Genomic DNA, 19,984 nt, shown 5'->3' with positions numbered 1-19,984 from the left:
CATTTGTACACATTTAACTCGTTCTCGAGAAAAAAAAGAAAAAAAAAGATCTTTGACATTCTTCAGTCAAGGTTTATTTTATGCGTCACGTGGTACAGCTCTTATCCAATGAAGGCACTGCAATGCAGACTGTAGTCCATTGCGTCAATGCAGCTGTACCAATGTAACTGAGTGTCCTGCTTCGGACTTGAGTCTTTGCAACATAATTTTCCGTCCGAATGGTGAGCGTGCTATGACCACCTCCCTGGTCCTGAATCCTCGCTGGGCGGACACGGTTATGTTTGTGTATGAAAACAACTTGGATGAGCTGAAGAACATGGAGGGTCTGGTTGGAAGCGGCAATTTTGCGGCCAACCAGTGCAGGAATCTGATGGCCCACTCGGCTTTGAGTGGCCACCCGTCTAGCCTGGTCCACGGCTCCAGCTATTCCACTGTAGACGTGTCGACTTCAAGTTCTGCTGAGTCGGGCAAGCAGTGCACACCCTGCCCAACGGTTCCACAGGCCTCGTCTACCGGTCCCATCCCGTACGGCTACTTTGGCAACAGCTATTATCCTTGCAGAATGGGGCGGGGTTCCCTCAAGTCCTGCACGCAGCCGAGTGCACTCAGCTACAGTGCAGAAAAATACATGGATACCCCGGTCACATCTGAAGAATATCCTAGCAGGGCTAAAGAGTTCGCCTTTTACCACAGCTACCCAAGTCCCTACCAGTCCATGGCCAGTTATTTGGACGTGTCAGTGGTACAGACGCTTGGAACGGGAGAGCCACGGCACGATAGTCTCCTGCCTATGGACAGCTATCAACCTTGGGCTCTGGCTAACGGATGGGGTAGTCAGATGTATTGCTCCAAGGACCAGAGCCAGGCGGGTCATCTCTGGAAGTCTGCTTTGGCGGGTTCGTTTTAAACTTTTTATAGACTGAATGAGTGTTTAAAATAAATAATATTTTTATATTTTTAAGCGTTAAGATTTAGCCAAAGCTCTCAGAAATTTCCAAGGATACAGATATTACTCTTCTGATCAGACAGAAGTCAGATTTTATTCTAGATACAGAAGTGAAATTTCAGAATTACCATTGTGTTATTTTCTAAAGCACACACATACAGCACGCTTACATAAAGGTACAAATGTACTAATCAAGAAACGTCTACAACGATGTTGTTAAATGGATTAAATCCGAAAATGTAAATATGCTAAATTTGTTGAAAAGTAGTTTAGGTAGACAATGAATGAGCCCATTATTTAATAAACCTCTTTGTTATTCGTTCCAGATGTTGTGGCCCACCAACATGACGGGGGCTCATTCCGTCGAGGTAGAAAGAAGCGGATACCGTACACAAAAGTACAACTCAAGGAACTGGAGAAAGAATATGCAGCCAACAAATTCATCACAAAGGACAAGAGAAGAAAGATTTCAGCGGTAACCAACTTATCCGAGCGTCAAATCACGATTTGGTTTCAAAACAGGAGGGTTAAGGAAAAGAAATTCATTGCCAAAGTTAAGAACAGTGCGCCATAGAGCAAAGCTGAATTTTTGTTTTTCACGGTGACTTCAAATTAAGAGAAGCAAAAAAAGTCGTCGCAAGAACGTTTATTGGACTGGGGGCTGGATGTTTTCTTTTCCCAGCGCATTTACACCACACAAAAAAATGGATGAGACTCAAAAATTAATAATCTTAATAAAATGGAAAACATTAAAGGACAATAAAGCTTGTACATAACGCACGTGCCTGCCTATATGTATCTGTGTTCGTTTGAAGTCTCAGGCTTCTTTTAGCTTGCATTTAAATGTTTGGTATGTCAATTATTGTTGTTGTTGTCCTATACCTTATTACTCAATACCTGTCAGTACCTATATACTATGTTTATATCGCTTGTAAAACATAACAACATATATATCACAAACCTTAATAAATGTGTTACTTCCATTCAGTGTTTTCTAATAGGCTGCAACGTACAAAGTACGTGTATGTTTTAATCAGCGAGGCGTAATGACTCTTTTCAGTCCTCTGTTGTCAAATTACTGATGTCATTGCTCACAATGTGAATGAAACAAACAGTTTCCGACATTTTTCTGAAATAGTTTCGAGACTATTTGCAGCACTTTACTAGCATTTTGTTATCGATTTTAGGCGGATGTGTGTTGACAACATTTGTTTTATTTCAGTTTAAAAAATCGACTTAATCTCTTGACATATTACATCAAATTTGGGCGATTCTGCAGAAATATCGCCCGTTATTGGAGGCTTTGTGAATTTAAGACCTTTATTGTTTTACAATATATTTGAACATGTAGGCTATAGCTACAAGCTAACAGAGCGCATTAAAAACAGTTTAAAAAAGTAAAGTTTATAACAAAAATGTTTATAAAAATTTGAAGCACTTATGTATCCTAATTCATAAAGAATGAATACTGGTTTTAAAACTTAAATAGGCCTAGAAGGGATTTCCTCACGGTCAGAGCTAAAGCGGGAGTGTTTTGATGTTGGCAGAGAAGGAGGGGGCGCTCGACTACATAAGATGTAGGTACTAAATCAGCCCTTGACCTTGACCTTGAAAGTCACATGCTTAAAGATAAGAAATAGCTTTTGTCTTTCCTGAAACCATGAATATCCAAGAATACCATTCAAACTGCAACATATTCCCTTCACAGTTTGCCTGGGCTCTTCATGTTTGAACGCAACTGTCTGTCAATTCCCTCAAGCCTAATGAAACGCTAGGGATTTTATTCTGGTGCTGCATGCATACATTAATGAACATAGCATACTTTGGGTGCCATCTTATTCTATATATTAAGTAGTAGGCATACATTAACTCATGCGCTCAGAAATTTAAAGTTGTCCTCACCATTCTCAGATTTATGCACGATTATCTAGTTTATAGTCTCCAGCAGGCCTAATTTACGTTTCTGCTCAAGTCCGAACAGTTTAATTGTCAGACAGTGAACAGATCCGCAGCCTATTGCCTTTGCAACCTGCACTTAATGTCGGTCTAGATTAGTAAGGGTGTAAAAGGTCTGTCGTTACTCAGCGGCTTCACGTTGTCACTCTCGGCAAGCTCAGTCCACTTTCAAGTTGCGCTTTTCCTTCTTTCTTTACGTTACTTAGAAAGTACATTCTAAAATGAATGGATGGAAGTTCTGCGTTGGTCAGTTCTCGTGGTCACGGCGCAATGCACAGTTTATCATTTCCGTATCTGACCCAAGCATTAGTAAATGCACATTTGTCTGCATTTTGAAAATAAGTTTTGAGCATTAAGATTTAACATTAACATCCTGGTGACATGATTATATAAATCTAAATGTAAGCTTCTTGCAAACTATAGTAGTACAGGGGTAATGTATAGCTCCTGGCGTTATTTCGTGTCGACTTAAATTCAATGCTTCAATCGGAGCATACACTGTAAAACAATTCAGGTCTCCAATTGAAAATATTTTAGTGACTGATCACATCTACATTTTTTCAGTTGGCCAAATTGAAATTTAATTCACAGAAATTCAATTTGGCCAACTAAAAAAATTTGATGTGATCAGTCACTAGAACATTTTCAATTGGAGACCTGATTTTTTTTAAGGTGTAGCAAATAATCACAAGTCTAACAATTTTTGCCTTTCTGATTCAATAAAACACTGTCACTTCTGTTGGACTGCAGTGGTAGGCCTAAATTTATTTCATGATCGTTTCTAACTGTTTTAGCCAAAGAAAGTAATATGTTGCTGGAATTCTATTATTTTTCCCACAAATTGATAAATGTAACTTGTACCTTCCTCAAACAGCTCAGGGGGGCATCAAAAGCCCAAGTCCTTCCTTCCACTTCTAGTTAACATTGAACTTGACAAAAGCATTCAAACAAACGGTGCGTCTGCTTTTGAGTTTACATTGTGATTTAATGGCGGCTCCTTTTTCCTCTTTTGAAAACGCACAAAGCGCAGAGCTCGCCCAATTTCAACAATAAAACCTCCACTTTTGTTGAGAACTATAATTATTTGTTTCTTGTGGTTCTAAATAAGATTTGTTTTCTGTGGGGTCGACGTGGATCGAGAATCCATACATGAGACTAAATTCCGTCTACGATGAAATAGTCACGTCTAAGAAAAGTAATAAACATACTGCATACTTATACTGTAATAAAACCGATGTACAGACCATATGTAGGTGAACATGTAGCCTAAATGGATTTAGGCCTGTGGTTTTTGTGTGAAGATTCATGCGTTATAACTCATGCGACATATAGGCTACATAGACTATATGTATATGTATATGTTTGTGTGTAAAATTGTATTATTATTATTATTCAATTTGTCAAACAAAAAATGTGACAAGACAGCGACGAGATTTTGCAGTTGCTGCCAGGCGACCTATTTTGATGAGAAATTTCAGACTCATCTCCCTCAAGTTCACGTCCAGCTCCCCTCCTCCACGTTATCTGTCGCCTCTATAGCCCTAAAACAACTCTTCCCCCACGTCTGCATTTCGGACAGGCTTTTGTTAAGCGGCGGACTTCACAGTTGAACTTGAGACATCTTGTAAACAATAAGTAGTCTGGACCTTGTCTGGCCAGAGGTTGTCAATAGACCTGTAGAGTAACGCGAGGCCTCCGGAAAAAGGGGAGAGGAAAAAAACGACTTCACACGAAAGGCCCCCAAAGAAGGAGAAATGTTCACGGTTCAAGTTGATTGATATATTGCCAGTGTTGTCATGATAGATTTGGTCAACGCAAACGCTGGCGAGCATCTTTGCACTAACGGTCAAGTTCAATGCCTCTCCCAATTACTTAATTATATTTAATTTATATGTTTTTTTTTATTAATACAACTTATTGACAAGTTTTCCTAACAAACTGGTGTTCAGAGAGGTCGTAAATACTGTAAGGAAACTCTCTTTTCTTTGCTCTGCTCTAGTCTTCTCTTATGTCCTATACCAAGTTGATATTGATATTTTCAGGGTGAACATAACATATTTGAATTGGTTGTTTCAATACTTTCGTTGTAGGAATTACAGCCCAATCTGAATGGAAGGTGATGATATCTTTATAGTTTCATTTCAGAATAGGTGCTTTTAATCTGCGTAGGCAGGCCTACGTGTATTTAATCATGCAAACACGTCTTAAGGCAAATATCTAAAAAACGTATATCTAAAGAGAGCAAGAACTACAGGGTCTATAAAGGGTTTACCATTTTTATCACTTATAAAAATAAACAGAACATGGAATAAGAATAAAGATTTGTATGTGTTAATTCACTGGAAGCAATTCACTGTCGTATATTCACTCCGAACAAATCTCTCTACAGACAATATTTAAATATTGAGGTTATGCATGTAGGTTGAGTACATGTACATGCTTGTGTAGTACAAAATCTAAAATTCTCCTAAATTAATCTTGGTGTTTATTGTTTATTTCGTATTTTATTTTATTGAATTTTGCTTCCTTATTGGCGTAGATGCTTTTCACATGAAGCAATGCAGTGCGAGGAGCCTATTTTGCTTATATTTTATTTTTAACCCAGACTTTTTAAAATGATAGGCTACCACTTGTATCTACTAGAGATACGTATTATTTTATTTGTAATTCAGTGGATTCCGGTCGTTATTTGCCCGGATTATTTGGATGATTTTGACGATTCTGATCCATCAAGAGAAGGATTTTCAAATGATAGAGTTAAGATGACGAAACCAGTGCACAAACATAGGCTACTTGGGTAAATGTCAAGCTGTAACTAGTGCCTGAGCCGTTTCTAATGCTGAACCATCAGCAAACTATTTGATTTTTTTCCCGTTTTTCATTATGCCGTTGAAAGCAGTTAAAATTACGTTTTAAAGTCCCAGAAATTTTCTTTCAATTGAATAAATTGATCCATCTGGCAAAACTAAAAGAAATATGTTGCATTTGCATATAGTGTTGCCAACATTTCCATTTAATATACGTGACTTAATTTTCTTGAAGTGATGTCAACAATAGAACCATTTACGAGCCTCCTTTTCCATTCCATTATCAAAGCTGGATATGACTTAGAACAATTAACGTTAAAGCATTAAAATTCCGAGAATCGAAATGCTATCACGCCTATACAAAAGCGAATACCCGTCATATATTAAATAAAATGTACAAAAAAAATACATATTTACATTTTAGTTTTTGCTTAGGTTCTGTGAGAAAGGGCGCACGGGTTTTATTTTTATCAAGAATGGGATAGAAGTGCGGGTCCTGGCAATGCCCTTATGATGCCCATCTCTCTTTTTATTTATTCTTCTCCAAATCAAATTGTTTAAGTGTCAACCACACCTTTTTTATTTTCTGTGTCATGAGAAGTCACATAGTCACGGCGTCATTAATGAATTAAATGACTGCCAAAACAATTGTTTAGGAGTCCATTCTTCATTTTAAGGCTTAAAAGAAAGTGATTTAGTGATGATAATCTACTGAACACATGATGTCTGATCATAGCTCTTTTCTTGGTGGAGAGAAAAACCAACACGTCTTAACAGGCATTAACATTACTGAATGGCAGTAAAATAACCAAATGTTTTGGCATGCAACATGCAACTCATGTGTGAAATTTTACAGGCCACTACAATTATGCTGACCTTATAAATCGGAGTTTTGGAAGAAACCGAGTTCTCTGATACCGCGAGCTCTAATTTATTCCATTATTTTCTGTCATTGAAATCATTATGTCCAGCTGTATTGGTAGCGCAAAATTATTTTAGGGGCATTGCTACAGGCGAAGTTTCCTTTCTTAGACGCTTGGGTTGATTTGTGTGGTTTAAAACACTTCCTCAAACATACGTGCACATTAAGTAGGAAAAGGTGGTGCATTTTTGTGGCCTAATTTTATTTCTGCTATGCTTTTGCTATAGGTTTGCAGACCTGAGGTCCAATAAATTCATCACGCTAATTCACACACATATCCACATATTTTTATATAACTGCTCCCGGCTCGAAGTTCAGACGTTAGAACACCCGGATTGTTTGTGCAGGGATCTGTAATGGGCAGCTAAGCCCGTTGGCATTCCATGGATGCGATCCAGATGTGACCATCCGCGCGCATATAGGCAATGTGACTGTACCATCTGCAGTTAGGTGTCGAGGTAAGAACCCATGGCTAAATTAACTCGATCGCATTTTTTGTCGGGTATTTCAGTACAAGTGTGCCGATTTTGTGCTTCAGGATGAACATGCCTTTATCTTGCATATACCTACACTCTCAGAAAAAAAGGTACAAAAGCTGTCACTGGGGCGGTACCTTTTCAAAAGGTAGCCTACACTTTTGTACCTAAATGGTGCATATTGGTATCTTAAATTTACATATTAGTACCTAAAGTGTACATATTAGTAGGCCTACCCATAAGGAACAAAAGTGTACCTTTTGAAAAGGTAGGCCTACCGCCCCAGTGACAGCTTATGTACCTTTATTTCTGAGAGTTTACAAGTTTGGAATTACATGCCTAATTTGGAATGTGAGTAGCCTAATTGACGTCAGAATTTAAATTTCATGTTCTATTTTGTAACACGTGATCTATACGTGTGGGTTCGGGGGAAAGTCGTATGTACCAACGTAAGATGATGACATTTAACTGTATGCCTCTTAGCTACTCTTTAATTTAGGAGTAGTAAAGTTGTGAAATGTGCAATGTTGATGCATTTGCGTGAACATTGCTGGCATCTGCTGGTGATAGATTGTTACTGCTTACAACTCAGAGGTTGTCCCATTCCGCTTTAATGAACACTCGGATTTGCTTTGTGTTGTGGAATGTAATGTAAGTTCATTTTAATTTTGGAAGTAACGTTTGTCTAACACTATATGATGCCTCTGTTGGAGAACACGGAGAGAGGGAGAGAGAGGGAGAGAGAGAGAGAGAGAGAGAGAGAGAGAGAGAGAGAGAGAGAGCAGGTGAGAAATGCACCACTAAAGCAGTCAAGTGATTAATTCTTGGAGGTTTGCCCTTCACAGTCCAGCAAGGTCACACCAGATTTAATTGTGGAGCCTCTGATTTGAACACGACTTGGAATTTTACGATTCTGAAAAAGGCGCTTAGTCTCTCGGTGACGACACCCACTGCGGGGTTTACGGGAAGCCTCTTTATTGAATTGTTCTCGCTCTGATAGTCATCCAGGACATTGGGCGTGTGTTCTTTGACTTAATTGTCTATTGGCGGCTGTAAAGCGTCCCTGAAATACACAATAATAAAAACTTCACCAATGTCCATTGATAGAGATTGTCTGTTCGCATATAAATTAAATATTAAATTCAAAGCTTTATAGAGATGAATTAAAAAAAAAAAACTAACTTTACAATTATTAATTTAGGCTATGATTAGACCAGTTTAAGAGCTAATTTTCACAACTCTGCTTTTTAAGACTATACATACATATATATATATATATATATATATAGATATATATATATAGATATATAGATAGATAGATAGATAGATAGATAGATATATAGATAATATCGATATCGATAATCAGTGCCTTCATAACATTATCTTCTAGCTCGTATTAAATTAAGTTCACTTGTCAGCACAAGTTGGGTTCACTCCAACCGCTTGTTGATGAACATAAAATGTAGTGAAGTCAGATGATGACATTATAATGTTTGAGAAACATGCTGACAGGTAATGTTCACTTTTTCCGTTTCTCTCTGCCTTAGTCTAACGTAAAGGGAACTTTACAACTGAAACTATAGTACAATAGCGCCACCTTGTGGTAATTATAAAAACTGTTTTCAGAATCAGAATCAGAAAGAACTTTATTGCCAAGTGTGCATGCACACACAAGGAATTTTTTTTGGTGCTGAAGCTTCCAGTGCACATATACAACACAAACACAACAAGAACATAGTAATACAAATTCTAAGAATAAAAATATGAAAATAGTATGAAAAATATAAGGTCACAGTTACGTTTAGTCAGAATAAACATTTACAGATTATGAACATATTTACAGTATTTGAGTAGTATGAATATATAAAAATAAATAATCTCCTAAGTTTAGAAGATTGCACTAAACAGTCTGAGTATTGCAATTTAGAGGGGGGGTATGGGTATTTAACTGTTCAAGAGGGAAATGGCCTGTGGGAAGAAACTGTTTCTATGCCTAGATGTTCTAGTGGCCCGTGATCGGAGTCACTGTCCTGATGGTAACAGTTCAAACAGGAGCTGACCAGGGTGAGCGGAGTCTGTGATGATTTTCCCTGCTCTCTTCCTCACTCTGGAAGAGTACAGGTCCTGGAGGGTTGGCAGGGGTGCATCAATAATCCTTCCTGCAGTCCGGATTGTGCGTTGTAGTCTCCTGATGTCAGATTTGTTAGCTGAACCAAACCAGACAGTGATGGAAGTGCATAAAACAGACTCAATGACAGCCGAGTAGAACTGAATCAGCCGCTCCTGTGGGAGGTTGAACTTCCTCAGCTGACGAAGGAAGTACAGTCTCTGCTGGGCCTTTTTCACAATGGAGTCAATGTGATTGTAGTGCCCAGGAACCTGATTGACTCCACTGCTTCCACAGTGCTGTTCATGATGGTGAGTGGGGGGAGAGCTCGGCTGTTCCTCCTGAAGTCCACTATCATCTCCACCGTTTTGAGCGTGTTTTTTTTTTGGACTGTATCATGCATTACGATATTGCTATTTATCGGATTGTGTCGTGCATTATCAAGAGAGTCATTCATTTTGTTTCCTTTTTGTCTTTTTGGAAGCTTCCATTATTAGGCCTACATTTCCCTAGTGAGTTAGTGTATATAAAATAAGCTTGTTAGACGGGTCCACTCCAATGGCTGCTGCATGTGCCAGTTTTTTAAATATTTATTATTAAAACACGTATAGTTACACCATTTCAGTTGGCATATTTTTTTTATATAAAAAAATTGAAGCACTGCACAAAGCCTATCATACTTATGGCATGACTTTACAATAGCATAATTATAATTTTTCAAATTATTGCAAACACATTTGCATAGACTAAAAAGTTTAACATCTGCTTTGCATGCATTTTAGCATGTCAGCATGCAGTAGTGTTTGTTGTATAGTTAACCGGAAGATTATAATCATGTTTGGTCATCTACCAGTACCTCATATACAAATCTTGGTGCAGCGCATGCTATATTGCAAAACTGGTTTCTTATTAATCTTTGACAGGGATACAAAAACTAACTGACATAGGCAGACTAAGCCAAAAAAAGGACCAGTTATCTGATTAAGAGCATAACACATGAGTGATGAGGATAGTGAATGTCTGCATTGGTCACAGGTGGTGGTAATATGGAGCAGTGTTTAGTTTCTCTTTGACATATGGATATGGTCTGCAGCATCCTAAATCATAAATGTTCACATCCAGCAGAGAGGGAGGCACCCAGTGCATTTTTCCCACTTGTGTCAATAGAGGGTCGTGACTGGCTTATTGCTTGTTTCCCACAACTCTTTTAGCACCATTCAGTTGGGCAACAACCCAGAGTGGCATGAATATGTTATTGTTTAAAGTAGAGAAAGAAACAGAATCAGGTTTGATTACTTCAGACATTCAGATTATGTGTTTATTGGAAGATTCCAGTCGTTTTAGCTCAACATTATCTTCACAAATGAATCTGGTTTTAATTTGACTGGGTTTCACATTGCTTGGAACATAATGCAGCATTGAACACAAGCGCCATTTTGACGTTTCTTTGTGATTACGCTGCCTCCTACTGGCGAAAGAAAGTCAAAACCAATAGAAGTACGCTTTGGAGGTGTGTACAATCGGAGGATGAAATGAAATACACAGTGTCATAAACCAATAGTGTAAGGTAACTGTTTTCCTTATTTCCAAAGGTCAGAAAGATTAGCAGTGTAAGGGGTATGATTTATGAGAAGCACATTTAGCCTAGAGAACACCTCATTCTGCAGTGCGAGAATTAAACATTTGATTTTCCTAAATAACACTTGATCAACGCTTGATTATAATTGTATTGCACTATTCACTATTTTATTGTATTACAATATTTTCTTTTTAGACTAATAGTAAGACGTTATGGGAAACGTCGTAATATGTGCTCTTATAGCCTATGCATTTGTTTAATTAGCCTACTTTATTGTTTTTGCAATAATTGCCATAATATTCAAGGCTAGCCTTTTTGAATTGTCTTGATTTCCCCCCTCATGATTTAGTTTATCGTCTCTGCGCTAATTCCGACGGGTTTAAAGCGTTAAAAAAAACGTATCCTTTTTTATATATTTTTTTTTATATAAATGTTACAAGCACATGAAGGGTTTTTTATTTTTATTTTTTAACGGAAAAAAACCCCCCAAACGTTTTAAATAGCCTACTTCACTGAAGACAACAGGACGTAGCTACATCTGACATTCATAAATGCACAGTTGTAGGTTTGTCTCACCGCCAATATATTCGTTATTGGTCAACGTTTTGTCTCCATCAGCCTCTGCACAGATGTTAGTGGAATTATGAAATATTTTCTGATTCACATTAACAAATCTCTGTGGCGCAGCTTAAGTTAAGATTTGAAAGTTTCTGTACACACACACACACACACACACACACACACACACACACACACACACACACACACACACACACACACACACACACACACACACACACACACACACAACAACCCAGCATTTTTTAGAGTGCAGCATGTGCATTTGTTAAAAAACATTTTGTATGTAGTCCAGTTGATTTTTCTTCATTCTTGTTACACCAATTTCTGCAGATCCGACCAAAGAAACGGTTATTTATTCAACCACAATCTTGAACTTTAAGAGGGAAAAAAAAAAAAACAGAATTAACTCACTCCCCACACATGCACCAGACACATGCTATTTAGAGACGGCTTGGCAGTAAAACTTTACAGCAAATGGAGTGGCTTGGTTGTCATGGCTACAGTTATACGAGTTTGACCGAAGATCCTCAGTCTCACCATTTGGAAGGAGCCAGCGATTCTGGTTGTGATTATAAAACTGGAATGTGTAGAATGTTAGAAAATTCGACTAAGTTCCCTTTTTTCTTTCTTGCTATTTATTGAAAAGGAGTCGATGAAGAAAGTATCTGGGATGTTCTTAAAACGCGTAAGGAATGCCAGTCAGAAAATGTTGAAAAGTTTTAGTGCAGCACGTCAGACAAAACGTAAACAATTGCTCGAGACAGGTGATGTCAACGTCAAACCTTTACTGCAAGCAATCATTAGTGGGACATGGAAAGTCAAAGGCCTGTTCGCGCCGAAGCGATTTGTATTAATAAAAACCTATTCCATTTTTCAATTTTTTTTCCAGTTGTGAAAGACCGTCGGCTTGAGAACAATGTAAGTGTAGGTTATATCACATTTTTACATTAACTGTTTTGTACACTGTTTATTGTATTTTGTACAATCGTAGCCTATAATCGTCTATAATTGTCCAGCAATGATTATAAATGTGAGCCTGCTCGTCTGTAAAGGACACGTCCAGATATATTTACCTTTTTAACATGCATTTAGCAATGACAAATGATGACGATATGTCGGTGTAAGATATTTGAGATAAATGTTTATCGTATCATATGCGTCGTCAACGTATGTTAAACAGTTTTTTTCTTGCACAGAAATAATTACAAATTACACTATATCGTGCAATACCGAATGCTAAATATTTGGAATGTAGGCCAAAATTACCTAAATGACACCCAGTGTGTTTGCTTTAGATAATATTAAGTTAATTATGTTGTATTTTATTTCAACATATTAAAAAATTCGATATTTCGCGCGTGCCTCGGTTATCCACGGGTTTCGTTCAACTAGAAACTATATTTAAATGTTTATTTTTTCGTCTAATATATACTGGATTGTGTCATAAGCAAATAACTAATTTGGTCACAAAATCAAAAGTTAAGTAAGCACATGGTTTGGACTTGAGGTTCACGTGCTTGTATTGATAAAAAAAAAATTTGGCCGAGATTTTGGTAATATTGTAGGCTATAATTTATAAAAAGGTTTTTAGCAAATGTAACATTTATGGATTTGTGGCTTGATTTTATTTTTTTATTCACGACGCATTTCAATTATTGTTTGTTGTGTATCAACGTTCTTTTTACCATTTACGGTAAAATATGTGAAGGTAAACGACTTCACATCTCGTCATAGGCCTATCTATAAAATTATTGATTTAAAATTGTTTATCTACAGAATCCAGATATGTGATTGTTAGGACAAACTCGTTACTTAATAATTTGAAGATCTAACGTTTGCTATAATATGTTGGTCTCTCTCAGTATCATGTTTTCTGAAACACAACAGGCTAGATTCAACTAAACCAGTTTACTGAAAAATATTTGAACAAAAATAAACCCTATCAACAAAGGTTGTTATTTTACTTACGCAAATAATTCGTTTTATTCCTCTTATGGATAATATAAACAAATGTGTCAGTTAAAGAAAATTAAATAAATATAATAACAAATATAATAAGCATATAAGGTGCAGTTTAGTAGGCTACAAACCAAATTAATTAATTATTGACAGAATTATTGTTATTGTTATAATTATTATTATTATTATGATAGTATCATGAATGCATTAATTCTTATTAATATTTAGGATATTATTATATTATTAAATAGTGGCAGCTAATAGTTAATTGTTTTTGTATTACTGTGAATAATACAAAAAATAGTGTCCATTTACGTATTTGTGTTGCTCATTTTTAGACTATTTTAGACCCATTTTCCCTTTTTCCATTATCTATATTGTCCAAGAAATATAGGCCTATAGTTTTACTTTTGATGTCAGCAAATTAAGTAATATATTTGGTTGAAAATCAATATCAAATGTCAATATCACGCAAACCCCAGTCCTCAAACCAGTATTTTTTTGTAACATATATGGTTAACTTAATTTGCAAACAGTGCTAAAATGTACTATTTTGTCCGCTTTGAATATAAGGTATATCTTCAATACGATTGTCTTAATGGGCCCTTTTGCCTATATTTTCCCATGGTAATATTGTTTTTAAAAAAGGTGAAATCACAATGATTTTGGATGGAAGCTAGCTAGACGAAGCACTTGAATTAAGCAGTTCTGCAAGGGGAGGAGCTTGCCCGTGAACCCCAGTCAGTCCCTATTGAGCTCGCAGCAGAAGGAAACGTACGTGCGCCATGGTTGAAAAGCCAGTTGTAAGGGATACTGTTGCCTTGGCCCAAAATATGCTCCAGCAATGTCATGCTCCAAGACATTCTCTGCGGTGATTGTTAGACTGTCTGAAGGGAAATCTTTCGATAGCCCAGGTCTAAAGGATCCTTTGCGTGGGGCGTACGGAGGCTCGCGTCCTAGCTGGACTGCCAAGTCCAAAATAGCGGGACTACCCCAGTGTGTTCGATCGCCTTCCAGACAGTAAAGCAGATTCAGACATCCCCGGTTCTGTAAGCCATGGCTCTGCCGCGTCACCAGTTTCTCCACGGAGCTGTGAACTGGGATGGAGAGCACTTGAGTCCCGTCCAGGTTCCTCATATCAGCGCGTGCCCTTTCACCGCTTCAGGTCGAAAAGAGGACCCATTCTATTTTACTCTGGACCCAACAGGGCAAGCCAGGCAGCCTCTCGACATCTCCTCCTTCAGCAGATTCGTGACAGATATGGGCTCTCTGAATGGTACGGACAACCATCGCCCAGAACCGTCTTTTTACTCCGGACACAAACTCTTATCGCTTAATACCGACACGGATCCAGAGTCTCCGACGCAGTCTTCCCACTCAGACTCTCAACAGTTGCACTGTCAGCCTTTCTCCGTGCCTTCCTGTTCAGAAACTGACAATAAGCCTGATTCGCATTATTTAGCGATGGAAAGCACTAAATACCCAAGTCAGTGGAGTGAAAACAGAACCAGCAGGAGCCTCATCACCACACTACGCATCAGTCAGAGAAATAGAGACGACATAGAACCGAATAATCTCCATACAGACTTTACCGAGTGCGATAAAACTCGCAAAGAGAAGACGCAAGGTGGGTAAACAAGGTTAAAATAGATAGCGGTGGCAAAGGCAAGCCCATCAAGGACCAAAACAAGTTTTATTTTTTCCTTTCCGAAAGCAATTGAAGGGTGTAACCATTAAGACACAAAGAGAACCAGGGTTTGCGAATGAATTTATTGCACCGAATTACCCTAGACAGACTAAATTGCACGTCGTTTCTCAGAACATCAAAACAGCGGAAGGATCCATTGTCAACTGGAAACTCTGGGCCATGAGGTGTGGTATTGCTTTAGGACATTTTTTTTATTGAAGTGAAAAGAAGAAAGTCAGTTCTGGATTCATAACTGGCAGTTTAGTAGCCTACATAATTAGGGAGTATAAAGAGAATATATAGGTTATCTAAAGATAAAACAACGTAGATTGAAAACAGACTTATTATTATTTCTTTTTTTTTTAACCAATACAGCCATTACTGCGTTTTAGGGGCTAAAAACGTGGCAGAGGCCTAAATGTACACTAAGGTGTGTGTGTGTGTGTGTGTGTGTGTGTGTGTGTGTGTGTGTGTGTGTGTGTGTGTGTGTGTGTGTGTGTGTGTGTGTGTGTGTGTGTGTGTGTGTGTGTGTGTGTGTGTGTGTTGTGTGCGTGCGTGCGTGCGTGCGTGCGTGCGTGCGTGCGTGTGTGTGTGTGTGTGTGTGTGTGTGTGTGTGTTGACAGTTGTCTTCTGTGATTTTACCCAATGGCTATCTTGAATATTCCCATATTATGCATTTTATTTGTTTAGCCCAAGCCCACATCTTTTGTTTAATTTCCACATTTTTTTTATGATGGAAAAACCTATAGGGTCCAACAAATGCTATGCTATGTTATTGAAAGTTACATTATAAATATGAAAACTTTAAAGGTGAAAAGTGTTTGCTTTTACAGCTTTGGAATATGAAGGATACTTTTTAAAAAAAATCTGTTTTTCTTAGGATCCATCCATTTTATTAACCATTTTATTTTATTTTTTTGTGCAAAATATAAAGGATTTAAGTAACTTTAGCTGAGGTGTTTCAACGCTAAAAAATGTTTATTCATCGTGTGCATCTTTCTCTACCTATCCCCTCATTTGTTTCGTTTCCCTTTCTCCCCTCTCACTAACCAACACAGACACAGTCTGTGCTGACATTATTTCCTGTCATAAAATGTCGGACACAGCCAGGTAATGGCCGCGAGCGTCAAGCTCAGTGGCTATTTGCTTACTGTGAAAGGCGACTGAATAATAGCCTTGTCTCTCTTTTTCTTTTTATCTGAAGACGTGACTTTAGAAAACGCTGCAAATGGCTGGCTGTCGGCGAAAGCAGGGAGGAAGAAGCGAAGTCCTTACAGCAAACACCAAATCTTAGAGCTGGAAAAAGAATTCCTTTTCAACATGTACCTGACTCGCGAGCGCCGCCTGGAGATTAGCCGGAGCATAAATCTCACCGACCGCCAGGTTAAGATCTGGTTTCAGAATCGCAGGATGAAAATGAAAAAAATGACTCGAGAGTACCGGACAAGGGACCCTGGCACAAGTTTTACTGTCTAATATGTTATGCAAGACAGTTAAAAAGAGCGCACAAATCTTTGCAGCTATCATTCGTTGCAAGTGGAATGATGCAACTGCTACTTCTGATGGATTAACGGGAGGAAGCCATCAGTCAAATCTTACTACGGTGGTTCACAACAATGTGTGATCTATAAGGCAAGTTTAAGGGAGATACATATAATACCTCGCACGAAGAACAAAAAAAAGTGTAGCGAAATAAGGAAACACGTCTTTGGCCATTCTGTGTAAGCAACTTCACATAGACCTACGGATACTGTTTATTGATGTTGTTTATGTTCTGGCCTACTTTTTAACAACCTAATAAGTTGAATTTTTCGATAAGCTATGTTTTTTTTTTAAAATACAGGTTATGAGTGTTATAGCGGTTGTGTTTTTCCTTTAAACAGCAGGCTATGTAACTTAAATAACTAAGAATATTTGCGGACACTCCCGAGTAAACTAAATTTCTAAAAGGGAATCCATTGTCAGAGGAGCATTTACATCAAGCCCAGGTACTGTTGTTTTGTTTTTGTAATGTTGTTTGTTGTCGTTATATTGGCTCGAATGAAAAGGCACAAATGTTCTTCTGGAGCATGGTTGAATGTACTTAAACTGTGATACTTAAAATTGCTGTGTTTTGAAAAGCAGTGAATTTTAAATAAAATATTGCCCCAAGTGACCATAAAACGTTTAATCGTTGTAAGACCGTGGCAACTTTAAAAATTACTCGAATTACTAAATATGTATTACATCGGCAGTGTTTTAATTTATTGATGTGTCAGGAAGTTGTGGGGGGGGGATAGACAAAAAGTGATACAATTCTGTGGCTATAAAATAGAATGCTTTAAATTTTGCCTACTTATTTTTCTAATATTGTTTTATACAGTTCAAGAAATTATTAATGACAACCTAGCTTGGAGAGACGAAGAACCTAGCATTTGGATTTCTTTAGTCTTACAATTAAAGGTAAAGGCATTTGACAATTGTAAAAAAATAAATAAAAATAAAAACTTTAATCAGCTGAATGTATATTAGTTATTCTTTTATTAAGATATGTATAAACCTTTTTTGACTAATGGTCTTCGATGAATAGATTATATTAGACAAGAAGACATTCGAGTTAATTTGAACAAAATTATTTGAAATGTAATTAGATTGATAGTCGTCCTAACACTAACTCTTAAAGAAAATAAAATGTTTTTTTTCCCTCCATTTTATTAGGCTATTTAATTTTTAACCAGCGACATGAGTGATACAAAAATATATAACGTAAGTGAATCACATGAAAATTATATTGTCTCTGCATGGGATCAATTTCAAATAGAGCTATGTGAACTTTAAAAATGTACGCATCTGGATTCATTTTACGTTCTGCTCTCATCTGCACTGATTCAAATATTTCAGGTTTGCATAGTTAGTTCTATATTTTAATGGCCGAGAAAAATATTCTGAGCGCTTTCTTGAGCATGTATAATAAGAAGATTTAACCGGACATATATGGAAAAGAATGTGAGCAATAGGTATGTTGGAAACGTTTGGTAGGCTATGTTAATTTTCACTGTGAATATGTATTATTAAATTTGTATTGTGTTATGAGATGTGTTGTATTTTTGTAGCTTTCAATTAATTAAAGATTAAATGTTTCACTTTTTTTTTTACGTTTGTTCCATGCTGTCCGAGAGTTTATATGCGAAAGAAATAATCCTGAACATAGGCTGATATTGCCTTACTTGATACAGTTCCTCCTCTTTTGTCTTAGCGAGTCTTTGCTTTGCTGAACCGCCATGTTGAGATGGGACAATCCCCAACGTCATTGGCCAGGCAGGGGCCTCTTTTTACAACAGGGGGCAATAGACCTTTTTATTGCCGACAGTCTGGAGAGAACCGGATATGCTTGTGAACTTAAATTACTTTATTTTCAAACAACGTCTTTAAACAATTCTCGCTATTCCAGTAGGCCTATCTCTTTTCTCAGCAGTGGGGTCAGAATGTTCCAGTTGATTTCTTGAATTTTTAACTATAGTGCCCTCTAATACGGTTCCTCATTTAAACGGTGCTCTGTGAAAGGACATAGCACTGAAATATGAGTGCTCATCTGGTTCAGTACTTTTGGACGCTAGACTGCTGGCAGCCTTTCGGGGTCTTGCCTTTGAACACGGAGAAGACCAAGCTGGTCTGTGATTTAGGTAGTTTCAAGTTGTTGGGCTGTACGTTTAATTTCACAGGAACCTGAAACTGCCTGAATTGCTCCAGTTAAACGCACCATTGTCCGTTCGACATGGACTGGGGATACAATGTCACCTTCACTGAAAATATTGACTTAATAATACTTGCAACTGAGTGATTCTTACGGATCATGCTAATGCTAATGCAGCCAAGACATCATGTTTTGTTTCTTTCTTTGACATATTCCACACTAAATAGCTGATATTTACAGAACATTCCTTTCTAACTATCACTGAAATGTATTTTTCAATGATGAACAAGTAGTTTGTTACAAGTAATAGTTTATAAATCTGTTCACCCACGGCATTTCTTCTATAGGTTTTTTTTTTTGTTGCCATTTTTACAATGGCCTATTTTTTACTCCGCGCGGCGAGTTGAGTAGCTTACTGTACAATTCTAAAACGCATTTTAAGTTTTAGAAATTCCAACACAATGTCATAATTATATATCAGACTATTCTATAATATTTTAGAACATTTAATGTTAATTAATTGTGATCACCTGTGAAATTCCGAAGAAACACCCTTTGTGCGTTATGTAAGAGACACGCATACACATTTCATATATCATAGGCTATTTTTCCAAACACCTGATCTAAACAATAAGCATTCTTCCTTTCGATATCACCCGTGTAGAAAGTTGGTTATATATTTTGTTTTGTTTTGTGTGTTTTCACATAAAGCTTTTAATCGTACACGTTAGGCCTACTGTATTGTAGCCTGCTAAGTGATTTTCCAACAGATCGTTAAAAATACAAATAACTTTAAAGTTAAAATTTTAATAGGTAAAAATGAGAACAATCATTGTTTTACAGAGAACAATCATTTTGCTAAAACAATAATATTTTGACGTAATACACGCAAACATTGAAATATGTTGTAATTAGTAGCTAATATAAGTTTATAAATACTTAATAAATATTATATATAATACATACGTTCAGAACACAACACAATTTTTTTATCGTTTTGTTTGTTGCGTTAAGAAATCCGCAATTAATGACTAAACGTTTGTCATATATAGGCGTTAATAACTTTGATTAATGCATTAGCAGTTGGGAAGAACTTGTATACAAATCCTCTTAAATTTACATTGAATAATGTTTTCAGTTTGTGTCGTAACGTTTGCAGAGTGCCTGCTTGTGGTGGCTAAAAAAATAGCGGACAACAATATTCTGACAATTAGTCAATACTATCATTGCTGAGGTCACTGGTAAACAAGTTAAAACTATGGATGGAATTTGTGTGTATTTATTATGTAG

At 37.1% G+C, this 19,984-nt stretch overlaps 2 protein-coding genes across 2 annotated transcripts; both read left to right on the top strand.

Moving 5' to 3' along the window:
* Positions 1 to 232: 232 nt before the first annotated feature.
* Positions 233 to 1,520, top strand: hoxb13a (homeobox B13a; the record flags this gene model as incomplete). The annotated part of the gene is made up of 2 exons (XM_079836420.1): positions 233 to 896; positions 1,273 to 1,520. 2 exons carry the CDS (start codon positions 233 to 235, stop codon positions 1,518 to 1,520), a joined length of 912 nt encoding a protein of 303 aa, XP_079692546.1.
* A 12,578-nt stretch (positions 1,521 to 14,098) lies between these two features.
* On the top strand, positions 14,099 to 18,149 carry hoxb10a (homeobox B10a). The gene is made up of 2 exons (XM_079818723.1): positions 14,099 to 14,961; positions 16,226 to 18,149. Exons 1-2 carry the CDS (start codon positions 14,391 to 14,393, stop codon positions 16,495 to 16,497), a joined length of 843 nt encoding a protein of 280 aa, XP_079674849.1. The 5' UTR covers positions 14,099 to 14,390; the 3' UTR covers positions 16,498 to 18,149.
* Positions 18,150 to 19,984: the final 1,835 nt, after the last annotated feature.

This window comes from Gobio gobio, assembly GCF_949357685.1.
Source record: "Gobio gobio genome assembly, chromosome: 1".
NCBI classification, from domain to species: Eukaryota; Metazoa; Chordata; class Actinopteri; order Cypriniformes; family Gobionidae; genus Gobio; species Gobio gobio.
The sequence above is the reverse complement of the archived record's forward strand: the minus strand, read 5'-3'. Positions and strand labels throughout refer to the sequence as shown.